The 27,040-nt window shown below is 44.0% G+C and overlaps 2 protein-coding genes across 8 annotated transcripts in view; one reads left to right on the top strand and one right to left on the bottom strand.

Moving 5' to 3' along the window:
• The window catches only part of tcaim (T cell activation inhibitor, mitochondrial), a 33,941-nt gene extending 14,347 nt beyond the window's left edge, over positions 1 to 19,594 (top strand). For 5 of the 6 annotated variants that reach the window (XM_067981721.1, XM_067981717.1, XM_067981719.1 and 2 more), the window contains 5 exons: positions 1,728 to 1,825; positions 7,616 to 7,707; positions 9,547 to 9,779; positions 11,010 to 11,141; positions 14,129 to 19,594. In XM_067981721.1, the coding sequence (XP_067837822.1) occupies positions 1,728 to 1,825; positions 7,616 to 7,707; positions 9,547 to 9,779; positions 11,010 to 11,141; positions 14,129 to 14,354 (781 nt within the window). In that variant the 3' untranslated portion in view covers positions 14,355 to 19,594. The remainder of the gene's footprint in view (positions 1 to 1,727; positions 1,826 to 7,615; positions 7,708 to 9,546; positions 9,780 to 11,009; positions 11,142 to 14,128) is intronic. The other variant, XM_067981722.1, reaches the window with a different exon arrangement.
• Positions 19,595 to 20,931: 1,337 nt separating this feature from the next.
• The window catches only part of topaz1 (testis and ovary specific TOPAZ 1), a 70,980-nt gene continuing 64,871 nt past the window's right edge, over positions 20,932 to 27,040 (bottom strand). For both annotated transcript variants that reach the window (XM_067981712.1, XM_067981713.1), the window contains exons 19-21: positions 25,059 to 25,262; positions 21,552 to 21,735; positions 20,932 to 21,465 (exon numbers count right to left, since the gene is read on the bottom strand). In XM_067981712.1, the coding sequence (XP_067837813.1) occupies positions 21,249 to 21,465; positions 21,552 to 21,735; positions 25,059 to 25,262 (605 nt within the window). In that variant the 3' untranslated portion in view covers positions 20,932 to 21,248. The remainder of the gene's footprint in view (positions 21,466 to 21,551; positions 21,736 to 25,058; positions 25,263 to 27,040) is intronic.

Here is a 27,040-nt window from a genome sequence, read left to right as displayed (position 1 = left end):
AACTTCCACCAAGTCCTGTTCTCCCGTCACCACCGTTCTCACTGACCTACATTGACTCCCGGTCCAGGAATGCCTCGATTTTAAAATTCTCATCCTTGTGTTCAAATCCCTCCATGGCCTCGCCCCCTCCCTATCTCTGTAACTTCCTCCAGCCCTACAATCCTCCGAGGTATCTGCGTTCCTCCAGTTCCTCCAGTTCTAGCCTTCTGCTCATCCCTGATTTTCATCGCTCCACCATTGGCGGTGTGCCTTCAGCTGCCTAGACCCTAAGCTCTGGAATTCCCTCCCTAAACCTCTCCACCTCTCTCTCCTCCTTTAAAACGCTCCTTAAAACCTACCTCTTTGACCAAGCTTTTGGTCACCTGTCCTAATATCTCCTTATGTGGCTCGGTGTCAAATTTTGTTTGATAATCGCTCCTGTGAAGCGCCTTGGGATGTTTTACTACGTTAAAGGCGTTATATAAATGCAAGTTGTTGTTGTTGTAGCCACATGCAGTAAATCCTACACATTTACTAAGTGTTACTGTGTAGGTTTTACTAATGCACACAACAATGTCTTTGTCAGATTAGTCCTGGAGACTGGTATTTTTGCTGACCTATAAGAAACCTTCCCTTTCTGCAGTTGCAGCAGTAAAATCAGTAACTGTCATTACTGATCTGAGTTCGTAGATACCCAAACAAATAAATCCACAGTAAATGTTCATATTAGCACTTTGGAGAATGCCCCATCACAAATTTGTTCCCGTGACCTCTGCCACCTACAAGGACAAGGGCAGCAGGCACACGGGAACACCATCACCTCCAAGTTCCCCTCCAGGTCACACACCATCCCGACTTGGAAATATATCACCGTTCCTTCATCGTCGCTGGGTCAAAATCCTGGAACTCCCTACTTAACAGCACTGTGGGAGAACCTTCACCACACGGACTGCAGCGGTTCAAGAAGAAGGGCCACCACCACCTCAAGGGCAATTAGAGATGGGCAATTAGAGATGGGCAATAAATGCCGGCCTTGCCAGTGACGCCCATAATCCGAAGAATGATTTTAAAAGACTACACAGTGACGAGTATTGTTGAAACCAACACAGTGTGCAGCAGCAGGAAGGAAAAGAAAGACTTGTATTTATATAGTGTCTTTCACAACCTCTTGACGTCCCAAAGCGCTTTACTGCCAATGAAGTACTTTTGAAGTGTAGTCACTGTTGTAATGTAGGAAACGCGACAGCCAATTTACGCACAGCAAGGTCCCACAAACAGCAATGAGATAATGACCGGATAATCTGTTTTTTAGTGATGTTGGTTGAGGGATAAATATTGGCCAGGACACCGGGGAGAACTCCCCTGCTCTTCTTCGAAATAGTGCAGTGGGATCTTTTACACCCACCTGAGAGGGCAGACGGGGCCTCGGTTTAACGTTTCATCCGAAAGACGGCACCTCCGACAGTGTAGCGCTCCCTCAGTACTGCACTGGAGTGTCAGCCCAGATTTTGTGCTCAAGTCCCTGGAGTGGGGCTTGAACCCACAGCCTTCTGACTCCGAGGCGAGAGCGCTACCAACTGACACTGTATGGTACATACAAGAATATTTGTATAAATTAAGGATTTACCTCTCACATATATTCCAAGGTTGTTCTGCAGCTCCAACATGTTTTAGTATCTTTTTCGATTCTCATTAGTACACTAGAATCTATCGCGGATAAGTTGATTTTAATTTTGTACTTGGTTTAGGTGGCAGAAAAGTTGGGGAGTAGCCCATCGTTGCAGCCAACTGCACAGCCTGGGTCGTTTTGCCCAGCAGAATGCTCCGCTATTGCACAATATCAAAGGTTCGTCTTTTAATAAACACCCGCTCTGAAAAGATAAATGGCAGTCTAGTGAAACCAAACACAAAACTCATCCTGCACACCGTGTTTGACAAAATTCCACTGACGTTATTCGGTTTAATGGCTTAGCACAATGTCCTTTTACCCACAGAGCTTTGGGTTTTGAATCCAGTCCGTACTTGTAGAATAAAAGGAACTATTTCCTCTGCTGGGGGAATCAAGAACAAGAGGGGGCGCAATCTTAAAATTAGAGCCAGGCCTCTCGGGAGCAAAATCAGGAGGCACTTTTTTCACACAAAGGGCAGTGGAAATCTGGATTTCTCTTCCCCCAAAAAATCTGTGGATGCTAGGGGTCAATTGGAGCTTCCAAAACTGAGATCGATTGATTTTTGTTGGGTAAGAGAATCAATGGACAGGGATCAAAGGCTGATAAATGGAGTTGAGGTGCAGATCAGCCGTGATCTAATTGAATGGCGGAACAGGCTCAAGGGGCTGAATGGCCTGTTCCTGTTCCTTCCCTCTCAATCACTCGCTCAGATACATTCCACCACTCCACCCTGACACATATTGCTTGCTATGTAAGCTCTGTTTGAAGGGGTGTCTTGCACCCAGTATTCCAAAATATCTTCCTCTTCTTGAAAAGGAGAAATTTGCAGGGCCATGGGCAGAGAGCAGTGGAGTGGGAATAATTGTTTAGCTCTTTCAAAGAGCCGGCACAGGCACGATGGGCCAAATGGCCTCCTTCTGTACTGTATAATTCTATGTTTCTGCAAGTGAACCTCCAACAACCAGCCATAGGTTCCAGTGACACCCAGGAAGACAGGACCTCACAGCATCACTCACTCCTTCCACAGGAAGCATCAGGACAACAAGAAGAAGAACAACAACAACTTGCATTTATATAGCGCCTTTAATGTAGTAAAACGTCCCAAGGCCCTTCACAGGAGTGTAATCAGACAAAATTTGACACTGAGCCGCATAAGGAGATAATAGGACAGGTGACCAAAAGCTTGGTCAAAGAGGTAGGTTTTAAGGAGCTTCTTAAAGGAGGAGAGGTAGAGAGACGGAGAGGTTTAGGGAGGGAATTCCAGAGTTTAGGACCTGGGCAGCTGAAGACACGGCCGCCAATGGTGGAGCGATTAAAATCGGGGATGCGCAAGAGGCCAGAATTGGAGGATCTCGGAAGGTTGTAGGGCTGGAGGAGGTTACAGATATTGGGGGGGGGGGGGGGTGGGGGAGGCAAGGAGGCCATGGAGGGATTTGAGAACAAGGATGAAGACAAGTATATTTACCCAAGGGGATTCAGACAGCGGGTTTGAGAAGGATGTGCTGACGGAGAGTGGAGTAAGCAGATAGTGGGGGTGGAGAAGGAGCAGGAACTTTGAGGGTTCACTCACCTCATTCCTCAGCTGCAGGGGATAGGGATTTGGACCTCGCAAGGATCACATTTAAAGGAAACATTCGCCTGTTTTTTTCCCTTCTGCAGGTGCTGGAGGACCTGTATATTTTCAGCATTTTCTAGTTTTTGATTTCAGATTCCAGCGTTTGCAGTTCTTACATTTAGAAGGATGCAATCAAAGTACCGCCATTTCTTGCTGTCGTTGAATGAGCGGCCAAGATCTGATGCTGACCGTGGAGGAGTCCACCCGCCCGTGCCTCTGGTGTAGCACATGGCTGCTCAACAGGACTGCAGGTCACCACAGATCATGTAGTGAGCCCAAGGTCATCTGCAGTCACAGGGCTCCCGAGCCCAGTGTCTCTTGTGAACGCTCAGGTACTGCTGTGGAAGACCTAGGCTCCAGTCTGCAACAAGTTCTCTTGTCCGTCTCCAGGGTATTGGTTGGCGAGAGCCCTTACAAAAGGGCATGACTGGAATCACTGCTGCCCAGAGGTCTCTTTCCCCCCCACCACATGCTGAGGAAGTGCCCAGCACCTGGGGCACAGCAAGTGTTGGCTGCCCCTGAGAGAAGCCATTGCAGGAGATTCTCTGGCTACGACTGGAATAGATAGGAATTGGAACCAGACAAGGGCAGTCCCACCCAACTGGACGACGGAGAAGAGGCGTTGGAGGAGGATGGTGTGGTCAACCATGTCAAAAGCTGCAGACAGGTCGAGGAGGATGAGGAGGGATAGTTTACCATCGTCACAGTCACATAGGATGTCACTTGTGACTTTGCTAAGGGCCGTTTCAGTACTGTGGCGGGGCGGAAATCTGATTGGAGGGATTCAAACAAGAGGTGTGTTGGGAAGCGGGTGGAACCAGCCAGCCGATGCACCATTGGGCACTGCACCAGTTGAAAGATCATCTCAAGACCCAGTACGAGGAGGTACCCGATCACCTCGATCCTGAGAGGTTTTCACTGGCACTCAGCCAGCCAGCCACCTCACTCTGCCATGGGGGAAGCCCCTAGAAGGAGCACAACATATATTTGCATAAAAGGCAAGCACCAGGACCAAAGGCACTCGCCACCTGCACTCATCGCGTTCAGGGAATTAAATTTGGTTGGCCTTTATTTCACCGTGTCCAGAGAGTTTTCTTTTGAGGGGATTGAATAAGGCATTAGCCGACCAAAGGCGTGAGTTAGTGTGGAGGCCATTGTTGCTAAAGGTGCTGGAAAGGAGCAGAAGCTCACGCACTCCTGGCACATCATCAATCACCAAATTTGGTTGTGCGGCAACTCTGCCGATTCCTCCCCTCGGTTCCCCACCCGTTCTAGCCCTGATCCCTTGTCACTCCACAGTTTCTCTTCCATCTTTCCCAGCTGCCAAAACGAAGGGTAGAAGTAAAAGGAACTTTCTCGGAACGGGAAGATGCGATGAGTGCTTATGTTCACTATATACACAGATGATCTGGACTTGGGAGTTGAGGGAACATTGTCACAATTTGCTGATTACTCCAAATTGGGAGATGGGGCAAATCGTGCTGATGATTCTGGAAGACAACAGGAGGACGTAGATAGGTCGACACCATGGGCGGATAGGTGGCAGATACAGTTCAGTGCAAAATAATATGAAGTAACACACTTAAGAAATAAGCACGAGGAAATTAAATTCACCTTGAATGGTAAAATTTTAAATGGAGGAGAGGAGCAATTCAACTTTGATGTGCAGGTCATTAAAGATAGAACAAGTATGAGGAGAGATTGGGTCGACTAGGCCTATATTCACTAGAGTTTAGAAGAATGAGAGGTGATCTCATCGAAACATATAAAATTCTAACAGGACTAGACAGACTAGATGCAGGGAGGATGTTCCCGATGGCTGGGGAGTCCAGAACCAGGGGTCACAGTCTCAGGATACAGGGTGTGCCATTTAGAACCGAGATGAGGAGAAATTTCTTCACTCAGAGGGTGGTGAACCTGTGGAATTCTCTACCACAGAAGGCAGTGGAGGCCAAGTCATTAGATGTATTCAAGAAGGAGATAGATATATTTCCTAACGCTAAAGGGATCAAGGGATATGGGGAAAAAGCGGGAACAGGGTACTGATCGTCTAGATCAGCCATGATCATTTTGAATGGCAGAGCAGAACCAAAGGGCCGAATGGCCTACTCTTGCTCCTATTTTCAATGTTTCTATAAGTAGATAAGGCCATAAAAAAGGCAAATAGAATCCTTGGTTTTGTACCTAGAGGCATGGAGATAATGTTCATCTTGGAGCATAATTGTCTTAGTTGGGGGTGCAACAAAGGTTCACTAGATTGATTCCTGGGACAAGAGGGTTGTCCTGAGGAAAGATTGTGTAGATTGAGCCTATACTCTCAGGAGTTTAGAAGAATGAGATGTGACCTCATTGAAACACGTAAGATTCTAAGAGGGCTTGACAGGGTAGATGCTGAGAGGATGTTTCCCCTGGCTGGAGAGTCTAGAACTAGAAGGCATAGACTCAAGATAAGGGGTCGGTTTAGGACTGAGATGAGGAGGAATTTCTTCACTCCGAGTGAGGTCATGAATATTTGGAATTCTCTACCCCAGACAGCAGTGGCTCAGTCGTTGAGTATATTCAAGACAGATCGATAGATTTTTGGACTCTAGGGGAATCAAGGATTATGGGGATCGGGCGGGAAAGTGGAGTTGAGGTTGAAGATCAGCCATGATCTGATTGAATGGCGGAGCAGGCTCGAGGGGCCGTATGGCCTACTCCTGCTCCTATTTCTTATGTTCTTGTGAGCAGCATTTAGTTGAAAGCTATGGAAAAAGGTACAGCGTAGGTTAACCAGGATGTTACCAGTTATCAAAAGAGACTTGAAAAGTTAGGACTTTTTTTTGCTATAACTGGCGGGGTTAAGGGGTCATCTGATAGAGGTCTTCAAAACGATGAAGGGTTGTGTTAAGGTAAGTAATGATGGATTGTTGCCACTCATTAGCAAGTTAGTAACAAGAAGGCACAAATTTGAGATCATCGCAAAAATGGGGAGATTAGAAAATCCTTCAGTACACGTGAGGAGGTTAGAGTGAGGAATTCTCTGCCACAGCCCATTGTTGAATCAGAGTCCATCAATTCTTTTGAAAAGGAATTGGAAAATTGCTTGAAAAAGAACATTGAGAGGTATGGGAGTGTACAGGAGAGCGAGATTAGACTAGATGATACTAGTGCAGATACCATGGGCCAAATGGCCTGTTTCTGTGCTGTGACGTTCTTTGATTCGATATAATCTCCTGGGAGAGGCAAAAAAACAGATTAAAAACCCAGGGCCAATTAGAGGGGGAGAAAACTGGATAATTCCTCTCTGACCCCCTTAGGCGATCGAAACTAGTCCAGGAGATCACCGGTCCTGATTTAGGTTACCGGATACCTACCTTTTGTACAAGGTGATCTCCGCCCCAGACAGAAAGAGGTCTCTACCCCTAACAAACACAGGTTATAACCCAAAATGCTAAACTTTATCTTTCAATCCCCAGTCCATATGCCTAAGCCTATTTTTGAGTGCCACTCATTGCTTCTTCCCAATAGCATTAATTCCCAGGTGGACTATCACTGGCTCCCTTTTCCTTGCCGCAGCTTTGTGCCTGTTCCACTAAACTGCCCAGATGCTTTAATTACCCCTTCTGCTTCTAGCATCCTCAGTGATATCCGGTATCTAAAATATTTGAAGGGTTACTTCACTGTGCTTCCTGCCTCTCTCTCTGCCAGTTTCTTCTTCCCCTCTCACTTCCCCAACAAGCTTTTTTTTATGGTCTGTATATAAATTATTTTTTTGTAATAGGAGCAAAAGGAGGCCATTCAGCCCCTTGAGCCTGTACCGCCATTTAATTAGATCATGGCTGATCTGTACCTTGAATCCATTTACCCACCTCTGCTCCATATCCCTTTGATACCCTCACCCAACAAAAATCTATTGATCTCAGTCTTGAAAGCTCCAATTGATCCCCAACATCCACAGCCTTTCTGGGGGAGAGAGTTCCAGATTTCCACTACCCTTTTTGTGAAAAAATGCTTCCTGATTTCACTCCTGAATGGCCCAGCTCTAATTTTAAGGTTATTCCCCCACCACAGGACCCTATCCTATCAAATCCTTTAATCGTTTTAAACACCACAATCAGATCACCCCTCAACTTTCTAAACTCCAGGGAATACAACCTAAATGTATGCAATATGTCCTCATAATTTAACCCTTTAAGCCCCCGGTATCAAAATGATATCCCCTCCTGAGGTGCAGTGCCCAGAACTGAACGCAATACTCCAGAAGGGGTCTGACCAATTTAAAATGGAACTCTGTGACGTATTTTCTATGCTATCAATGTTGAAGCAAACCTTTTATTCCTTTTTCTGGTTTTGGCTGTTTTCTTCACAGGATGTACACTAATCTTTGCTGATAACTCAGGGGTGAATGCAGTGGGCCAGATTATGTTGGGAACAGTAGATGTCCATCATCACTGGACAAAAGTAAGTAAAACCAATAGTAAAGAAAATATTTTAGGATAGTGCGTTCATTTTTATGTTTAATATATTGACATAAATGAATGCAATGTTTTGTCAGGTCAGGGTTTTACACTTGCTGTACCCACATCCTGGTCATAGAACTGGAAGTATCTCTCATTCATTGTCAGGAGGATATACCTCAACCAACATCAGTTTAAAAAAAAAACAGGTTATCTGGACGGTATCACATTGCTATTTGTGGGACAACAACAACTTGGTAGAAGTTTGGAACTCTCTTCCGCAAATGACAATTGATACTAGCTCAATTGCTAAATTTAAATCTGAGATAGATAGCTTTTTGGCAACCAAAGGTATTAAGGGATATGGGCCAAAGGCAGGTATATGGAGCTAGATCACAGATCACCCATGATCTTATCAAATGGCGGAGCAGGCACGAGGGGCTTCATAGGAGCGATTATCAAACAAAATTTGGCACCGAGTCACATAAGGAGATATTAGGACAGGTGACCAAAAGCTTGGTCAAAGAGGTAGGTTTTAAGGAGCGCCTTAAAGGAGGAGAGAAGGGCAGAGAGGTTTAGGGAAGGAATTCCAGAGCTTGGGACCTGGGCAGCTGAAAGCAAGGCCGCCAATGATGGAGTGATAAAAATCGGGGATTCGCAAGAGGCCAGAATTGGAGGAGCGCAGAGATCTTGGAGGGTTGTAGGGCTGAAGGAGGTTATTGCTGTTTGTGGGACCTTGCTGTGCGCAAATTGGCTGCTGCGTTTCCTACATTACAACAGTGACTACACCTCAAAAGTACCTAGTGGCTGTAAAATACTTTGGGACATCCTGAGGTTGTAAAAGGCGCTATAGAAATGCAAGTCTTTTTCTTTTTACTGCCATTTGACTTGATTTCAGCTCCCAGGGGAGATTTCTACATGTTTATGATATTGTACAGATGGAGAGGGAAGATTAATTTACTCTGTGCTGAAGCTAGTATACGTGCTAATGATTTGTTAAACTGCAGCAGTTTGGTTCATTAGGGTTAATGAAACAGTTGCTAATTTTTTCCCACACTTTCCAAATCAACAAATGGACTTGGCTGTGACAAAAATCCAAGTGCATTTTTCTTTTAAGATTCTTCAAACTTTTTTCTTGCTGGCCACAGCACACATGGGGTTAATAGTTTCAACAAGTTATAGGAATATATGTTAATACTTTGGTGGGTCAAAGGCATAAATGTGTGTCCGAGATTTGATTACTCTCGAACAAAAGGGAGTTGGGGTGATGTCAGGAAGCACTTCTTCACACAAAAGTGTATTGGAAATTTGGAACTCTCTCCCTCAAAGGTTTTAAGGAGAGTCTTAAAGGAGGAGGGAGAGGTAGCAAGGCGGGAGGGGTTTAGGGAGGGATTTCTAGAGCTTAGGGCCTAGGCAGCTGATGGCACGGCTGCCAATGGTGGAGCGATTAAAACCGGGGATGGGCAAGAGGCCAGAATTGGAGGAATGCAGAGATCTTGGAGGGTTGTAGGACTGGAGGGGGTTCCAGAGATAGGGAGGGGCAAGACCGTGGAGGGATTTGAACACAAGGATGAGAATTTTAAAATTGTGGCGTTGCCGGACCGGGAGCAGTCAGTGAGCACGGGCGATGGGTGAACGGGGCTTGGTGCGAGTTAGGATACGGCAGCAGAGTTTGGGATGAGCGGAAGTTTATGGAGGGTGGAAGGTGGGAGGGAGGCCGGCCGGGAGAACATTGGAGTAGTTGAGTCTGGAGATAACAAAGGGCATCTATAAAGTGTTTAAGATGTGAGTTATGCATCAAGCATTAGTGCAGTAAATGTTTAATCTGTTATTTTACTTGAAGATTTTGGAGAGGTTGCCCGTCTACTACAAACTTCACAGTCAGCTTTCCTTGTTGGAAGAAAGGATAAGCTACCTTCTGGGAGACGTTCAGTTAATTTATGATGAAGACCTGCAGCCAGCGATGATGCTAGAGGATTATTACAGGATGTTAAAGGCCTTTCATCAGTGTTTGGTCGCCAGTCGGCCTCTGTTTCACCCACGAAGTCTAAAAGGACTGCAAATGATTCTAGAAAAGTGAGTGATTGCAAAGATCGTTCTTTCTGATCGATGGGTGACTGACAGTTGTACATGAAGCCGTTAAGAGCTCTCAAGAAATGTTCTCTTGCACAGGGAGATGGGCATACTGTTGTCTGGGTCCTGATAGAACCTCAGGAACACAAAGCCCACCCCACCCTCTAACTCACTTGTGCGAGATCCATGAATCGGGCTGACATGGCAGCAAGGCACTGAGCTCAAACTGCCTTTACACGTTCCTTCAGGACTCTGGCAGCTTATTATCACTTTCCTCCTCTCCTGCTTTTTCCTTCTCAGCTGGTGTTAAGTCTTGTTCCCTTTGAGTTGCCCACATTCAGCCCCGACTCAGTGATATGCAGTATAAGGACATAAGGTAGGAACGAGGATAGTCCATCTATCTCTCCTATCAGTTAGGTCCATCTACAGCAGCACTTTCAACTCTATCCTCTTGTCATTAAATCAGGATTTCCCCTCCTCCCAAAGAGTAAATGAAATCTGCATTTATTGGCCATCCAATCCAACAGTGGGGTCAATCAGTCACATGACCTTTGTGTTGTATTTAGCTCCAGGTTTGGTTTGTTTATGTAAGTGACAATCCTAACTTGTCTTCTGCTAGGAACAAACTTCTCACTAGAAAAACAAACACTTGTTCTGCGTTTAGTTTCATAGTTTCGCATTCTGATATTTGAATATCCTAGGTGGCTCAATTTGTAATCGTAGTGTCCGATGTAGAATTGAGCCATACCGATTACAATGGTCCCAGGTTTGATCCATGGTCCAATGTCTTTTTGGCTAAGGAGGGAAAAATTAGCCGATGTTACTTCTCTCGATCTCTATCCAGAAATCTTTTCATGAAGTCAATAGAAACGAAAATCGGGAGAGGTGTTTAACAGGCAGGAGAGGTGGATGTTAAAGATCCCAGGGCACTATTTGAAGAAGAGCAGGGGAGTTCTCCCCATTGTCCTGGCCAATATTTACCCCTCAACCAACACCTAAAACAGATCATCTGGTCATTATCACATTGCTGTTTGTGGGACCTTGCTGTGCGAAAATTGGCTGCCACGTTTCCTACATTACAACAGTGACTACACTTCAAAAGTACTTCACTGGCTGTGAAGCGCTTTGGGACGTCCTGAGATTGTGAAAGGCAGTATAAGGTTTAATTTTCCTTCCTGCTCCGTTCTTTTAAAGGTCTGCGTACGCTAACAGGGTTTTGTTCTGTCATTTCAGTGACTCCACTGCTCCGAGCCTCCTTAAAGCGGGTCAGCTGACTGTGCCTGTCACGTGTGACCCCATTGCCTTGCAATGGTTTATTCTGGCCCACGCACAAGAAGCCAGGAGTTATCTGAGAAGAGAGGAGGAGTAAGTAACAGATTCTTACCTAGCACGTGTGGCAGAATAGAGGAGAGCAACTGAGGTCAAACCAGTGCAACAGGAGCGTGTGAACAAGACCTCACTTTTACACACTGTTTGCACGGTTTTTGCATATTAGGCTAATTCAGTGAGGTATTGGGAGACTGAGGTAAAGCAACTTTAATTGTGTTCATAACGATAAGTGTACTTTTCATTAGAGTAAAAGTGGCTCGCTGTAGAATCAACAAATCATTAACAAAATCACAAGTGTCGGCATTTCTAGAGATACCAGCACGTCTACAGAGGTAAAACAAATACCTGCAATTATACAGCACTTTTCACCTTTATAGAAACACTTCAGAGTGCCTTACATAATGAACTGCTTTTGAAGTGCACTGACGGTCATATAGGTAAACAATTTTACAACACCAAGTTATAGTCCAACAAATTTATTTTAAATTTCACAAGCTTTCGGAGGCTTCACCTGAGGAAGGAGGAAGCCTCCGAAAGCTTGTGAAATTTAAAATAAATTTGTTGGACTATAACTTGGTGTTGTAAAATTGTTTACAATTGTCAACCCCAGTCCATCACCGGCATCTCCACATCATGGTCATATAGGTATTCACCATGGTCTTTGTAACATTCAGGATTGTGTGAGATTCATCGGATGTAACTCAGCTTTTATTATCACACATCTTAACACAAAAGTAATAAACTAATCAGTAAGAAAGGGTCTCTGACAACACAATCTGTAAAAGACTCACTCCTTTTCTGGTTGACAGCGTCGTCTAAAATGCAAGTTTTCTTTTGTTTCTATTTGAGTTTGTGTTTTCACTCCCTCTATCTGGATCTATTATTCCATATATAATGTACACACACCATATACATTTATCTATGTCTTAAGTTTCGTGGCTATGTCACTAAAGCTTTTTGCACAACTATCACTATTTATTGATTTACATAGAATTACATAGACTTTTACAGCACAGAAACAGGCCATTCAGCCTATCTGGTCCATGCCGGTGTTTATGCTCAAAACAAGCCTCCTCCCTCCTCTCTTCTTCTCACCCTATCAACATAACCTTCTTCTATTCCTCATATACTTATCTAGCTTCGTCTATTCCTTTCTCCCTCATGTGTTTATTTAGCTTAGCCTTAAATGCATCTGTGGTGTTCCCCTCAACTACTCCATGTGGCAGCGAGTTCCACATTTTCACTGCTCTCTGAGTAAAGAAGTTACTCCTGCATTCCCTATTGAATTTATTAGTGCCTATTTTAAATTCATGGTCCTTAATTCTGGACTCCCCCACATATTTAACTTTAATTTGTATATTACAGAACTATGGATGGATTTTGAATTAGCAGATTTTATAAATCCTGCAGCAGATGATAAATTATTGGTGTCCCTTGCTGCTCCTCGTTGTACACAGTACTTTGACAAAAGCAAGATTCATTTACAAGGTGGTTGAGAAATCTGTGGAAGTATAATGAATTTATATGTGTTGCAAGATTGCATGCGTTACCTGTTCACATTTGCTTACGCAGTTTCAAATGAACCTTCGGGAAAACTGCAGAATCAGCAAGCAACAATCAGTATATATAAAAGAGGAACTGATGAAATTGCTCAAAATGTTTCTGCAGATCTTTTATTGGCTGCCATCTTATTCACCTCAGACGAGAGAGACAGTCTCTAACATGAGGAGAACATAAAAATAACTCAAGAATATTAATAAACTTAGCTACGCAGTTGCTTTTTGAGCATTTGAGATGTGTCCATGAACACTTTTGTTCAGAGGCTTGTCCCTGTGATTCGGGCAGGCCCCATTGGGGGTGTCCAGGGTCTCGTAAACTCTGGAGTTTGAGATCTTTGAGGTAGGGGCGGATGGTGTAATATCGTTGCTTCAAGGATACAGAAAAGACACAAAAAAATAGATTACCTACCTGTTAGGGTCTTTTTTTTTCAATCCACCATACGTCACAATCCCACAGAACTCAAGACTAAGGTGCTACTGACTGGGCCAATTTGATGAGGCTAACATTTAGGATTTCCAAATTGCTTGTAGTTCAGTGACGTCAACAGTTATTGTAGGCACCATCCAGGCATTTACTGGCTACAGCAAAAAAAAATGAGATATTAAAATAATTGTGTAACAAAACCATTATTATTGTCCAAATTCCTTTAAGTAGATTGTAAGGAGAAAATGAATGGGCCAGATCTTGGCGGAGCGTGCCCCGTTAGTTAGACTTTTTTCTGCACCCTTCAGCTAGAAAAAATGTTTGCACCATAACTTGCAGGAAGTGCGAGCTGACAACGGGACATCTGGGACCTTAGTGAACGACGGGACCAACAGTCTGTCTCCTTAACCAACGAGATTTAAAGATTGAGAAAGAAACAGAGGAACGAGGGAGAAGGAAACGGTGGTTTAGAGTCAAATCAGGTACAGAAAGAGAAATAAAGAGAGGGAAAGAAAGATTGGATTAAGAGAGAGAGGAAAAAAAAGAGACAGAAAGGAAAAGTATAGAAAAAAAAATTTTTAATTTACAATTTTGCATTTTTATAATCTCCAACATCAATTTATGACCTAAAGGAATGAAACGCCACAGTTTAAATTGTTCCCTTTCTGGGCCGGAGAGGTTGATTGGCATTACATTAACAATTATCACGTTGTTATAAGGGTGCATACACTGTTAATTATGAGCCCTAACTTTCTGCTGCGAGTTTAATGGGCAATTAATGCGCCAATCCAGCAAGTTCTTAAAACTAACGGGGAGGTTGAGGGCGAGATGCCGTTCGTGTGAAACGGAGGAGCGGAGTAAATCGAGCATCAAGTTCTGGAGATTCACAACTCACGGCGTATCTCTTCATCCCCTGAACTTGCTGGCTGATTTGCACATTAATAACGGCGTGCGTTGTGAACACACCGTTATTTTTCCAGGACAATTTGACCCAATGATTTTACTCCAAAATTTAATGGATTTTTTTTTAATCCTATTAGGTTGGAAGTGGAACAGGAAAAACTGATCAGTGACTGCAGAGAGAGGCTTGGCCTCAAAAGACTGTACAAGGAGCCCAGTGTATCGAGTCAACAAATGGTGAAGTGCTGTCAAAGACTGCTCGATGGACACGTGACTGAACTACAAGGGATGCACCTATGTGTTTCACACTTTTATTCGGTGTTGCAGGATGGTGACTTGTGCATCCCCTGGGACTGGAAAAAGTAAACGGGAAGAATGGGAAAAGTAAACTGGACCGTTGTCATTCCCCACAGTCTCTGCTGGAGCAAAGCTGTGTGACTGCGTAAAGCAGGCCCGTGTATGAGGCTGTGTGACTGCGTAAAGCAGGCCCATGTATGAGGCTGTGTGACTGTGTAAAGCAGGCCCGTGTATGAGGCTGTGTGACTGCGTAAAGCAGGCCCGTGTATGAGGCTGTGTGACTGCGTAAAGCAGGCCCGTGTATGAGGCTGTGAGGCTGCATAAAGCAGGCTCGTGTATGAGGCCAGGTCGCTGCGTGATTTTGGAAGCGTAGGTCAGATCCACGGCTGGAAAATCCCAACTTGCCAGCAGAGAACTATATTCCAATCCGTGTGAATTCAAAAATATATATAATTTGCCAACTCAAAGTGTGAGCAGCCCCACCAGTTCCTCCCTCCGTCTCTCATTTCTACCTGGTTTTTCAGTGGCATTCCTGCTACTTAACGACATAGAATTACATAGAGTTTTACAGCACGGAAACAGGCCACTCCACATGAGCCTCCTCCCCCCCCTTTTTTTTTCCACCTCCTAAACCTCCCAGGTGTGAGGAATATTGAACACATGTAATGTGCAACACAGACCGACAGGCTATGGGGATATAAAGAAACAGGAACATCCGATTATGGAAGTGTTGGCATAGAGAGATTGCCGGTAGAGTTAGAACGTAGCTCTGAGTCCAGCCTGTTTATTGAAGAGGAGACAGAAACTCCCCAGCTAGTTCAGTGAGCTACACCCTGCAGACCACGTCTGACCCCCAGTCTGTGTTAAGTTGACCCATTTCAATTGAGGCCGCAAGATGTCCATGCCAGAAAGGTTGGTCAAATGGAGGGACAAGGACCAGTCTCTGAGATAGCTCACCTAAAAGACATATCTATCAGCGACTGTAATTACAAACTAGCCCTTCTGGAGTAATCTAGAATTGGGAATCGTAATTTTAGAAATTGCTTTAGACCGAATCAATCTAAACCATAATTCAGTCTGCGTGTGTAATGTTCCAGAGACGATGGATCCAAAGAGTGTCTGAATATAGATGTTCCTGACATTCCAGGGCTAAATGTACCGTGAAACCAAGGCACCGTCTGCCCTCTCCGGTGGATGTAAAAGATCCCACAGCACTATTTGGAAGAAGAGCAAGGGATTTCTCCCCTATGTCCTTGCTAATATTTATCCCTCAACCAATATTGCTAAAACAGATTATCACATTGCTGTTTGTGGGACCTTGCTGTGCGCAAATTGGCTGCCACGTTTCCTACATTACAACAGTGACTACATTTCAAAAATACTTAATTGGCTGTGAAGTGCTTTGGGAGGTCCTGGCGCTATAGAAATGCAAATCTTTCTTTCTAACCACATACTGAGGAGGATGGATCAGTGTTCACATAGAAGTATTTAGGGAATTTCCTTTGTTTTGTGCCAGTTTGCTCCCTTTTCTGAAGGCATCGACTTTTTGCTATGGGTCAGCCCTACCACCAGTCCCCTGCTGGGGCACAGCATCACAGGTAACAGGCATCCTCCATACCAGGTTGTCAGCCCTGGCTCACCGGTAGCACTCTCGCCTTCGAGTCAGAAGGTTGTGAGTTCAGGCCCCACTCCAGAGACTTGAGCTGATCCTCCCGGTGCAGTACTGAGGGAGTGCTGCACTGTCGGAGGTGCCGTCTTTTCAGATGAGATGTTAAACCGAGGCCCATCTGCCCTCTCAGGTGGATGTAAAAGATCCCATGTCACTATTTGAAGAGGAGCAGGGGAGTTCTCCCCAGTGTCCTGGCCAATATTTATCTCTCAACCAACATCACTAAAAAAACATTATCCCATTATTGTTTGTAGGACCTTCTGTCCAGTCACAGGGCATATTACAGTTCCAATTGTGCCAAACTTATGAGATGCCATTTGAAAGTGTTTGATGTATAGCAGAAGTAGGCATGGATGAAGGAAATGCCTCTCAGGATGGTTATAGATGAGGCATCATCTGGAGAGGCATCTCCTTAATCTGTGCCAACTTCTGCAATTCCTGTACTGCTGTGCACCTCCTCATTATGGCCAGAGATCTAGATGGGAGCGAATCTCTGGGCAGCAATGAGACCATTCAAGGCCTGGATTAGGGGGTTCCCCAACATTCAGACAAGACAGACTGCTGCAGATTGGAGCTCAAGGTCTCCAGAGCATTAGTGAGGCAAGTCAAGCTTGAGCTTAGGACCTCGGCCAAAGGGTTGCTGCACTGCCGAGGGCCCTGGCAGGCCACGGTCTCAATGCTCTGCAGCTTGGGAAGACAGTCAGAAAGCACTGCACACATCCTCCACAGACATCCCCAAACTGTTCCAGGTGCCTGGTGCACACACACATGACTATGGATGCTGAGTTACCAAGCTGTTTGGAAGAAAACCACATATCAGTAGGGTACAGCACAGAAGGAGGCCATTCGGCCCATCGTGCCTGTGCCGGCTCTTTGAAAGAGCTATCCAATTGGTCCAACTCCCCTGCTTTTTCCCCATAGCCCTGTATTTTGTTTCCCTCCAAGTATTTATTCAATTCCCTTTTGAAAGTTGCTATTGAATCTGTATCCACCACCCTTTCAGGCTGTGCATTCCAGATCAGTACAACTCGCTGCGAAAAACAATGTTTCCTCATGTCATCTCTGGTTCTTTTGCCAATCACCTTAAATCTGTGTCCTCTGGTTACCGACCCTTCTGTCACTGGGAACAATTTTTACTTACTTTAGCAAAACCATTCATAATTTTGAACACCTCTATCAAATCTCCTCTCAACCTTCTCTGCTCTCAGGAGAACAACCCCAGCTTCTCCAGTCTCTTCACATAACTGAAGTCCCTTATCCCAAGTACCATTCTAGTAAATCTCCTCTGCCCCCTCTCTAAGGCCTTGACATCCTAAAGTGTGGTGCCTAGAATTGATCGTAATACTCCAGCTGAGGTCCAACCAGTGTCTTATAAAGGTTTAACATAACTTCCTTGCTTTTGCACTCTATGCCTCTATTTATAAAGCCAAGGATCCCATGTGGTTTTTTTAACAAGTTGTCCTGCCACCTTCAAAGATTTATGTATGTACACCCCCAGGTCTCTCTGTTCCTGCACCCCCTTTAAAATTGTACCATTTAGTTAATATTGCCTCTCCTCGTTCTGCCTACCAAAATGTATCGCTTCACACTTTGTGTTAAATTTCATCTGCCGTGTGTCTGCCCATTTCACCAGTCTGTCTACGTCCTCCTGAAGTCTGTCCCTATCCTCCACATTGTTTACTACATTTCCAAGTTTGATGTCATCTGCTAACTTTGAAATTATGCCCTGTATACCCAAGTCCAGGTCATTAATATATATCAAAAATATATCAACTGTGAGGTCTGAAAATCTCAGCTCCACAGCTGAAGGTGCTCTCAAAGCTACCGAGGTTACATCACCTTCAATTCCACCTCCCATTGCTCCTGCTCACTTTTGCTTCCCCAAGTGCTCACTCCTGCAACTCACTAACTGGCCCTCATGGACTGGATATATTTCTCCCATAAAGCCTTCACAACCATTAATCTGTGGAGTGGACTCCTCATGAGGAGGATTGCAGGTTAGTTAAACTCCCTCCAGTCACATGCATTACCTCCTATACACAGCCATTCCCTGTTAGCAGATATGAAAGGGACACGTTGGAAAGACATATGAGAAAAGAAACAGGACATCCAAGTGTCCAGGACATTGGCCACCTTTTGTGAATGTGATGGAGGCAATATAGGGAGTAGGGGATGGTGAGTTTATGGGCCGTCCCAAGCTTATGGCTAGTATTTTGCATTTTATGCTTTCCCCCTCATTCAGTATATGCCTCACACACAGGCATATACTGGAGCACAGTAGCCTAATACACTGTAGTGCCTTGTGACCTCTAACACTGAAAAGGACAAGAGCAGCCATGTTGAGGGAACACCATCACCTCCGAGTCACACATCATCCCGACTTGGACATGTATCACCCGTTCCTTCATCGTTGCTGTGTCAAAATCCTGGAACTCCCTACCTTACAGCATTGTAGGAGTACTTTCACCACACGGACTGCAGTAGTTCAAGAAGGTGACTAACCACCACCTTCTCAAGGGCAATTAGGGATGGGCAACAAATGCTGGCCTTGCCAGCGATGCCCACATCCCAAGAACAAATAAAAAATATATAAAGCTCTGATTTGGCAGGGGGGTCTTACTGTTAACATTGTGAAATATCTTTTCTCATAAATGCCCTAGAGCACTATCCCCTGACCAGGCCCAACAGAGCCCCTCATATCACCTTGCATCACATATCTGCAGTGGCAAAATGCAACACCAATGTCGCCACTCTGAGGGTCATTTAGTGAGTTGGAGGAGGGAGCACCTGGAAAAAAGTTGTCACTTCCATGCACCTTATATAAAATCCAGAATCCGTTACAAGTTTATGATCTTGCCTTAGATATTCTCTTGAATAAGCAGTCTGAGTGTCTCACATATAGGGTTGTGCCCACACTGCCCAATATCTAACTAAATGGTGTCAGCCTTGGCTCAGTGGTAAACACTCTTGCCTTTGAGTCAGAAGGTTGACACCCCAGTGCAGTACTGAGGGAGTCCTGCACTGTTGGAGGTGCTGTCTTTCGGCTGAGATGTTAAACTGAGGTCCCGTGTGCCCTCTCAGGTTGATGCAAAAGATCCCATGACACTATTCGAAGAAGAGTAGGGGAGTTTTCTCCCAGTGTCCTGGCCCATTTTTATCCCTCAACGTCACAAATAAAATGATCTGGTCATTATCACATTTCACTTTGTGGGACCTTGCTGTGCACAAATTGGCTGCAGCATTTCCTACATTACAACAGCGACTACTTTTCAAAAGTACTTTATTGACTGTGAAGCACTTTGGGAGGTCCTGAGGTCATGAAAGATGCTGTATAAATGCGAGTTCTTTTTTACTTTGTGCCAGTCTCTACTTAAGTGGGCCCAAGCCACCTGGATACAGATCAAAGGATAAGCCTCAGCTTGTGCATTTTACAAGTTCCAGAGCAAGCTGGCAAAACAGTCACAGGAGATTTCCAACAGTGGTCATGAGATGAATTTTTTTTTTAATGTCTAAGATTTAGACAGAAAGCAAGTGCTGTATTGACAGTAGAGAAATATATAATTCACTTGTATTATACTGTTTACCATTCATTTCATCCATATGAAATAAAACCTGGCAGGTTATGATGTTTTGGGAATGAGTCCCCTTCATCAGACTCCAGAATTTTCTGCTTTTATTTCAGATTTTTAGCATTTGCAGTTTTTTTTTCTATTTGACTTTACTGCTCAAGTGTTTGGTTTGGTGAGTGAGTATCCAGTGCAGTGAAGAGGAGACAGAAGGCAGCATGTGAAACACTCCAGAAGCCAAGTGAAGAAAGTGATGGTTATCTGTTACAATCCTTGGACTATGCTGTCATTTACCTAGATATTGGGAAGGGAAGGGTGCACTCCAGATCATAAGGGGCTCAAGGTCCACTTACAGGAGTGATCAGTGATAAAGAACCTGAGAAAATATCTACTCTAAAAACCACCCCAAATAATGAGAAGCAATGAAAAAAAAGTTAACAATGCTGGGATGTTTAGTCAGAATGGTCAAACGAAGTCATTAGACACCGTACTCATGCTTTGTAATGCGTGGTCAGGTCACACTTAGAATACAGTTTTGATCACTGCACCTTGAAAAAGGCACACATAGAAAAGGTACAGAACACAGGTGAGAGACTGTGCATAACACTTTAGGAAGGGTGCAGGAGAAAAGCAATTAATACAAAGAGGCGAGCTTTTAGAAACATATTAGGGAAACTTGTATTTTAAAATCTGGAAAGAGTGCGGCAGAAACAAATCCTCGAAGTATGTAAAATATTAAATGGTATAGATAAGGAAACCCAGTTTATGACTTCAAAGTAAACCAAAAAGTAGGAGCAGAGGACATTTGTGGAAATTAGTGAACGGCAATAATCATCAGGAATTGTTTTTTGGTTAGTGACGAATGCTTAGAATAATCTGGCAGGCTGCATTTTAGAGGCATTGGGACTGTTCGAAATATGACTGGAAGCCACAGTGGGAGAATTAGAATACTAAAGGTTTGAACTTTGATGGGCCAAATGGCCTTTTCTCCATCCTGATTTTTATATTCTCCTGATATTCTAAAAGTAGTCCGCTGGAGTTCCAAAGGGCTTTTTAAAAATGCAAATGCATGGGTGTAGCCCTACACATGAGAGACTGATTGGACATACTGTGTGGGTTTAGTCCAGTCAACCTACAAGTAGAGAACTGCATTGAGATTTTCATTCCATCAGTCTTGAACCCAGAGGTGCCGAACCACTATGCTACCCACCCAGTTCCCCTATCAGGCATAAGGTGTTTCATTAGAATTAGAGACAGGAATATGCAGGGATCTCCAGGTCTTATTTTTTAATCCAAGACATTTCCAAATAAAGTTGGTCTGCTGAAATTTCTTGCTTCCAATTTCAGTACCTTTTTTTGGATTGTTCCTGTACTATAAAACTGCTGGATTTATACCCGTTATTACACTCTCACCAAGATAGCAGGACACCTGCATATAAAATTAAGTGGCACTTTTAACCATATTAGGTGGGGTAAGGTTTAAATCGTAAACAAAACGCTGCATTATGATCAGTTACAAGGGGAAGCTTAGTATATGGTTTCTGTTTAAGAGGGTCAGTGAGGTCCCCAGTCCCAAATCATTATTTCTACAGCAGAAAATCTCTTATTTACTGAGAAAGACACATTTTCAGTGTCAAATTGTTTTATTGTACAGTGATTGGCAATTTAACATTAACAACTCAAAAAATATTCTTTTATATTCAGGCTAGAGTGATCTCTCTGCCGTAATTACCCGAAGAGCCAAACCTTGCCAGCCCACTTCATGTTCTGCTCAAGCCACTTCAGGGCCGACGAGTATTCTAAACTGAATATCTCTTCTTTCGAGATGTTGACTGTTGTGTGTTTTATCTGAAGCTTCGGTTCCGAGATTCGAGCAGCTGCCAGCAATCTGTCTACTGCTGCTTCGTAATCTCCGTTTGTCAACTGACTCCTTTCATCTTCATACCTTTTAAATCCAAAAAAAAAACAAAATAAAACACCTGCTACTGAACAGGAAAACAAGGATACGGTTTTAAAAGAAGAGGGTTTAACCTTCTCAGTACAATCTGCAGAGACTGCTTAGAGACACTGGGACTCTGAATGTTGCTAGCATTCGTAACCAGGAACATTTCAGTTGCCAACAACATTTCCACTTCTGACAGGAAGCACGGAATTGGGAGAAGTTTGCGGTAAAGGTTTTCCTCAATTGGTGGATAGCACCCACTCGACAAGGCTTCTGCAAAAAGAAATCAGAATTATTATTTTTAAAATTTTATTTTCCTCTTACTTGTCCTGGCCAATATTTATCCCTCAACCAACATCACAAACAGATTATCTGGTCATTATCACTTTGCTGTTTGTGAGACCTTGCTGTGCGCGCAAGTTGGCTGCCACGTTTCCCACATTACAACATTGACTACACTTCAACAAGTACTTGAAGCGCTTTGGGACGTCCTGAGATAGTGAAAGGCGCAATATAAATGCAAGACTTTTTAAAAAAAACTTGAAACCATCTAAAATACAGGAAGACATTAATAAACTTGCAGAATGGGGGTGTAATTGGCAAATGAATTTCAATATAGATAAGTGTGAGGTGGTACATTTTGGTAGGAATTAGGAGGCCACATACTGCTTGGAAAATAAGAGTCTAAACGGGGTAGAGGAGCAGAAGGATTTAGGGGTAGAGATACACACACAAATCACTAAAAGTAGTGACGCAGGTTAATAAGACCACACAAAAAAAAACAAGCACTGGGGTTCAATTCTAGAGGGATAGAATTGAAAAGCAGAGAATTTATGATAAACTTGTACAGAACCTTGGTTAGTCCACACTTGGAGTACTGTGCATAGTTCTGCTCTCCGCACTATAAAAAGGATATAGAGGCACTGGAGAAGATGCAAAAAAGATTTACTAGGATACCACCAGAAATGAGAGGTTATACCTATCAGGCAAGATTGAATAGGCTGGGACTCTCTAGAAAAGAGAAGACTGAGGGGTGACTTGATAGAGGTCTTTAAGATTATGAAAGGGCTTCATAGGGTAAACATAGAGAAGATGTTTCCACTTGTGGGGGAGACCAAAACTAGGGGCCATAAATATAAGATAGTCACTAACAAATCCAATAGGGAATTCAGGAGAAACTTCTTCATCCAGAGAGTGGTAAGAATGTGGAACTCGCTACCATAAGGAGTAGTTGAGGCGAATAGCAGATGCATTTAAGGGAAAACTAGATAAACACATGAGGGAGAAAGGAATAGAAGGATATGCTGATAGGGTGAGATAAAGTAGGGTGGGAGGAGGCTCACGTGCAGCATAAACACTGGCATGGGCCTGTTGGGCCGAAAGGCCTGTTTCTGTGCCGTACATTCTTTGTAAGACGGTGTAGCAGTTTATACCCTTGAATAAATATCACTCATACTCAGTACCTGAATCAATGTTCCAGCAAGGCAGGATTTGTATAACTGCATTTTTTTAAATTAAACTCATAAAAGACTGCGGTGTTGTGTAAGGTGGTTTATTGCTACACTAACATAATAATGAATCTGTGGAACAATCTGACTGAGTGATAATGAGTTTATGTCATTTGATTGGTATTTTATTCCCCCATCTATTACTAACTAGTAAGAAATGTCAGCTTGGCTCAGTGGAATACTCTTGCCTCAGACAGAAGATTGCCAGTTTAAGCCCCATTCCAGGTCTTGAGCAATTGGTACAGTACCTGAGGGAGTGCCGTAATAGCGGAGGTGCCATCTTTCGAATGTGAGATCTACCTGTCCAGGTGGATCCCGTGGCATTATTCGAAGATGAGCACGAGAAATTCTCCTGTGACCTGGCAAACATTTCTACCTCAACCAGCATCACCAAAACCAGAGTAACTGGTCATTGAATCATTGCTGTTTGTGGGATCTTGCTGTGCACAGTCGCTGTCACCTTTGATGAAATAACAGTAATTAAACTAGAAATGTAATTTATTGGCTGTGAAGTGCTGAGGATGTGAAAAGCTTTATATAAATTCTCAGATTGTAGGATCAGAGAGGTAATAAAATAATTAAATGTAGAGGAAATAAATGGGGGCAAAAGTAAAAAAGTAGAGGTGGAATTTTTTGTTAAAAATTCATTCTCGAGATGTGGGCATCGCTGGGAAAGCTGTCATTTATTGCCCATCCCTTGGTGCCCTGACAAGGTTGTGCTGGGCCTTCTGGAACCGCTGCAGTGAGTGACCTGCTAGGCCACTTACTACATTGGTGAGACTGGAGTCACATATAGGCCCAGACCGGGTAAGGACGGCAGGTTTCCTTCCCTAAAGGGCGTTAATGAACCATTTGGGTTTTCACAACAATCCGACAGCTCCATGGTCACTTTTACTAATACCAGCTTTTTATTTCCAGAACGATTTTTAAACTGAATTCAAATCCTCAAACCCTGAAGAGAGGAATGGACAGTTGGGGCTGTAAAGTGAGTAGTGCAATTGGATGGTCCTTAGAGTAAGGAGAGGAAAGAACGTGCATTTACCAAATACCTTATCAGGCCCGTAGGACAATCCAAAGCAATTCATATCTAGTTTTGACGTGCAGTCACTATTGTTCGGCAGGAAACGTGGCAGTGAATTTGTGCTAATCAAGATCCCACAAACGGCAAATGAGTCGAACGACAAGTTAATTTGTTTTTTTGGTGGTGCTGATTGAGGGAGGAATGTTGTCCAGGACACTAGGGGAATTCTGCGCACATCCTGAACAGTGCCGTGGGATCGTTAACAGCAATCTGAGCCAACGGAACATGCAGTTGGGGCTTCAGTTTAACGCAAATGAATTTTCTGATCTACCTCTATGACGTGATACGAACAAACAAAATTAATGGGCAGGAAAAGACCAGCTGCTCCATCAAGCCTGCCCCACACACCATGATGGCCACAGCATCATGACTAAACACTTCCCCCACCCCCCCACAGCCACATAATCTACTGGGAGAGACAAAAACAAGAAAAAGTGCAGGGCCAATAAGAGAAAAAAATACAGTGGAAAATTCCTCTACGACCCCCTCAGGCGATCGAAACCAGTCCAGGAGATCACATGGACCAAGTGTTACCTATAGACACTTGCCTGCTACATGATGCGATCTCTGCCCCAGTCAGGAACCAGCCCAGCTCCCTCTTGAAGACAATACAGAGAAGTCAGCACCCACCACACCGGCCGGCCGGCAATGTATTCCAGAGGCTCACTAGCCCAGGTGCTTTCTTAGAGGGAATGGTGATCACCAATCACCTTCATGTACTTTCTTGTAAGCCAGCTATACAGCTGCAGAGGCCATGAGAAAGCACAAGGTGCTGGGAGACTTGAGGGTTGGGGACAGGAAGAAAAATACAACTGAATCTGGGCAGTCATCTGACAGGGGGAAATGTTAGAAACTGGGTGTAAGCACCAAGATAAGTAAATATTAGGTTCCCACTGTTTGGACAATCAGAACTGAGCAATTCTGGCAAATGAGTGGATTTCCACATACTTTCAGACAGAGATGCGGCTTCTTGTAGTTGACAAGCATACAAATAGCCGTAGACTTACTCTTGTACTGCTTTCTTGCTTTCAGCCACAAGCAGGACCTGCCCAAAGCTGTAATTAAGTTTCTTACAGCCAAAGAGTTTATGGGAATGTTTGCCGACCTCATAAACTCCACTGTGTCAGAAGATGCTCCTAGACAATTATTCTGGATGCACTCGTCCAGAAGATTGTTGAAAATCCTGACGTACTGTTTAATATCCATGGTACCTGCAAAACACAAAACCAATTAAGTTCTGCTGGAGAAAACTGAAAATAAAATGTTTATTTTTCCATTTCTAAAATCCAGAGTCAGAAAGTCGCCATCAAATGTTCAGTTTTTCTCAAAATATTTTAACAGCAGCAAACTTGCATAAAATGCAAATCTGTAATGTAAGTACGCAGAATTACCAATGGTACTTCTGATTCCTTGACTTCTAGCTAACCTTCATCACTGACCCATCAACATTTTAAGTTCAGAAAGAACAATAATGGCATGGGTTGGGCTTCACAGAAGCATTAACCATTTTAGTGGAGTAGTGTGTGTTCTTTATTTAAAATATTGCATAGAAATTTGTCAGAGAGTTGAAAGTGCAGGCATCCCATGAACCTAGAATCTTTATCTAATTTGCTAGTCCTATCCAGAGATGAGGTGAACCGATCTACGGCTTTCTGCTGACTGATTTCATAGAAGCAAAACCAAGCAAGCTGGCAGATGTAAGCGAAATGAACCAAACCCGCGACAGTGTCCTGGATCAATACAGATCCTTAAGGATATAACGGCCTGCTTTTGATTTCTTTTTTAAAATATTCATTCTCGGGATATGGGCGGCGCTGGCAAGTCCGACATTTATTGCCCATCCCTAGTTTCCCCTTGAGAAGGTGGTGGTGGGCCGCCTTCTTGAACCACTGCAGTCCATGTGGTGAAGATGCGCCCGCAGCACTTTTAGGTGGGCAGTGCCAGGATTTCGACCCAGTGATGGTGAAAGAACGGCCGATATACGTACAAGTTGGGATGGTGTGTGACTTGGAGGGGAACCTGGAGACGTTGTTCCCATGCACCTGCTGCCCTCGTCCTTCTCGGTGGTGGAGGTCGCGGATTTGGAAGGTGCTGTCGAAGAAGCCTTGGTGAGTTGCTCCAGTGCATCCTATAGATAGTATACACTGCAGCCACAGTGCGCTGGTGGTGGAGGGAGTGGACGTTTAAGCCTATGGATGGGCTGCCAATCAAGCAGACTGTTTTGTCCTGGATGGTGTTGAGCTTCGAGGGGTGTTGGAGCTGCACTCGTAAGAACATAAGAAATAGGAGCAGGAGTAGGACATCCGGCCTCTCAAGACTGCCCCACCATTCAACAAGATCATGGCTGATCTTCTACCTCAATACCATTTTCCTGCACCATCCCCATATCCCTTGATGCCTTTAATATCTAGAAATCTATCGATCTCTGTTTTGAATGTTCTCAATGACTGAGCCTCCACAGACCTCTGAGGTAGACAATTCCAAAAAATACACCACCCTCTGAGTGAAGAAATTTCTCCTCATCTCAGTCCTAAATGGCCTACCCTTTATTCTGAGACTGTGACCCCTGGTTTTAGACTCCCCAACCAGGGGAAACATCCTCCCTGCATCTACCCTGTCGAGCCCTGTAAGAATTTTGTATGTTTCAATGAGATCACCTCTCATTCTTCTAACTCTAGAGAACACAGGCCTAGTCTACTCAATCTCTCCTCATACGACAATCCTGCCATCCCAGGAATCAGTCTGATTGGCAAGTATATCCTTTCTTGGGTAAGGAGACCAAAATTGTACACAATACTCCACGTGCGGTCTCACCAAGGCCCTATATAATTGCAGTAAGACAGCTTTACTCCTGTACTCAAATCCTCTTGTAATAAAGGCCAACACACCATTTGCCTTCCTAATTGCTTGCTGCACCTGCATGTTGGCTTTCAATGACTCATGTACAAGGGCACCCAGGTCACTTTGAACATCAACATTTCCCAATATC

Source organism: Heptranchias perlo, chromosome 3 (assembly GCF_035084215.1).
Source record: "Heptranchias perlo isolate sHepPer1 chromosome 3, sHepPer1.hap1, whole genome shotgun sequence".
Lineage (NCBI taxonomy): Eukaryota > Metazoa > Chordata > Chondrichthyes > Hexanchiformes > Hexanchidae > Heptranchias > Heptranchias perlo.
This window is presented reverse-complemented; position numbering and strand designations above follow the sequence as displayed.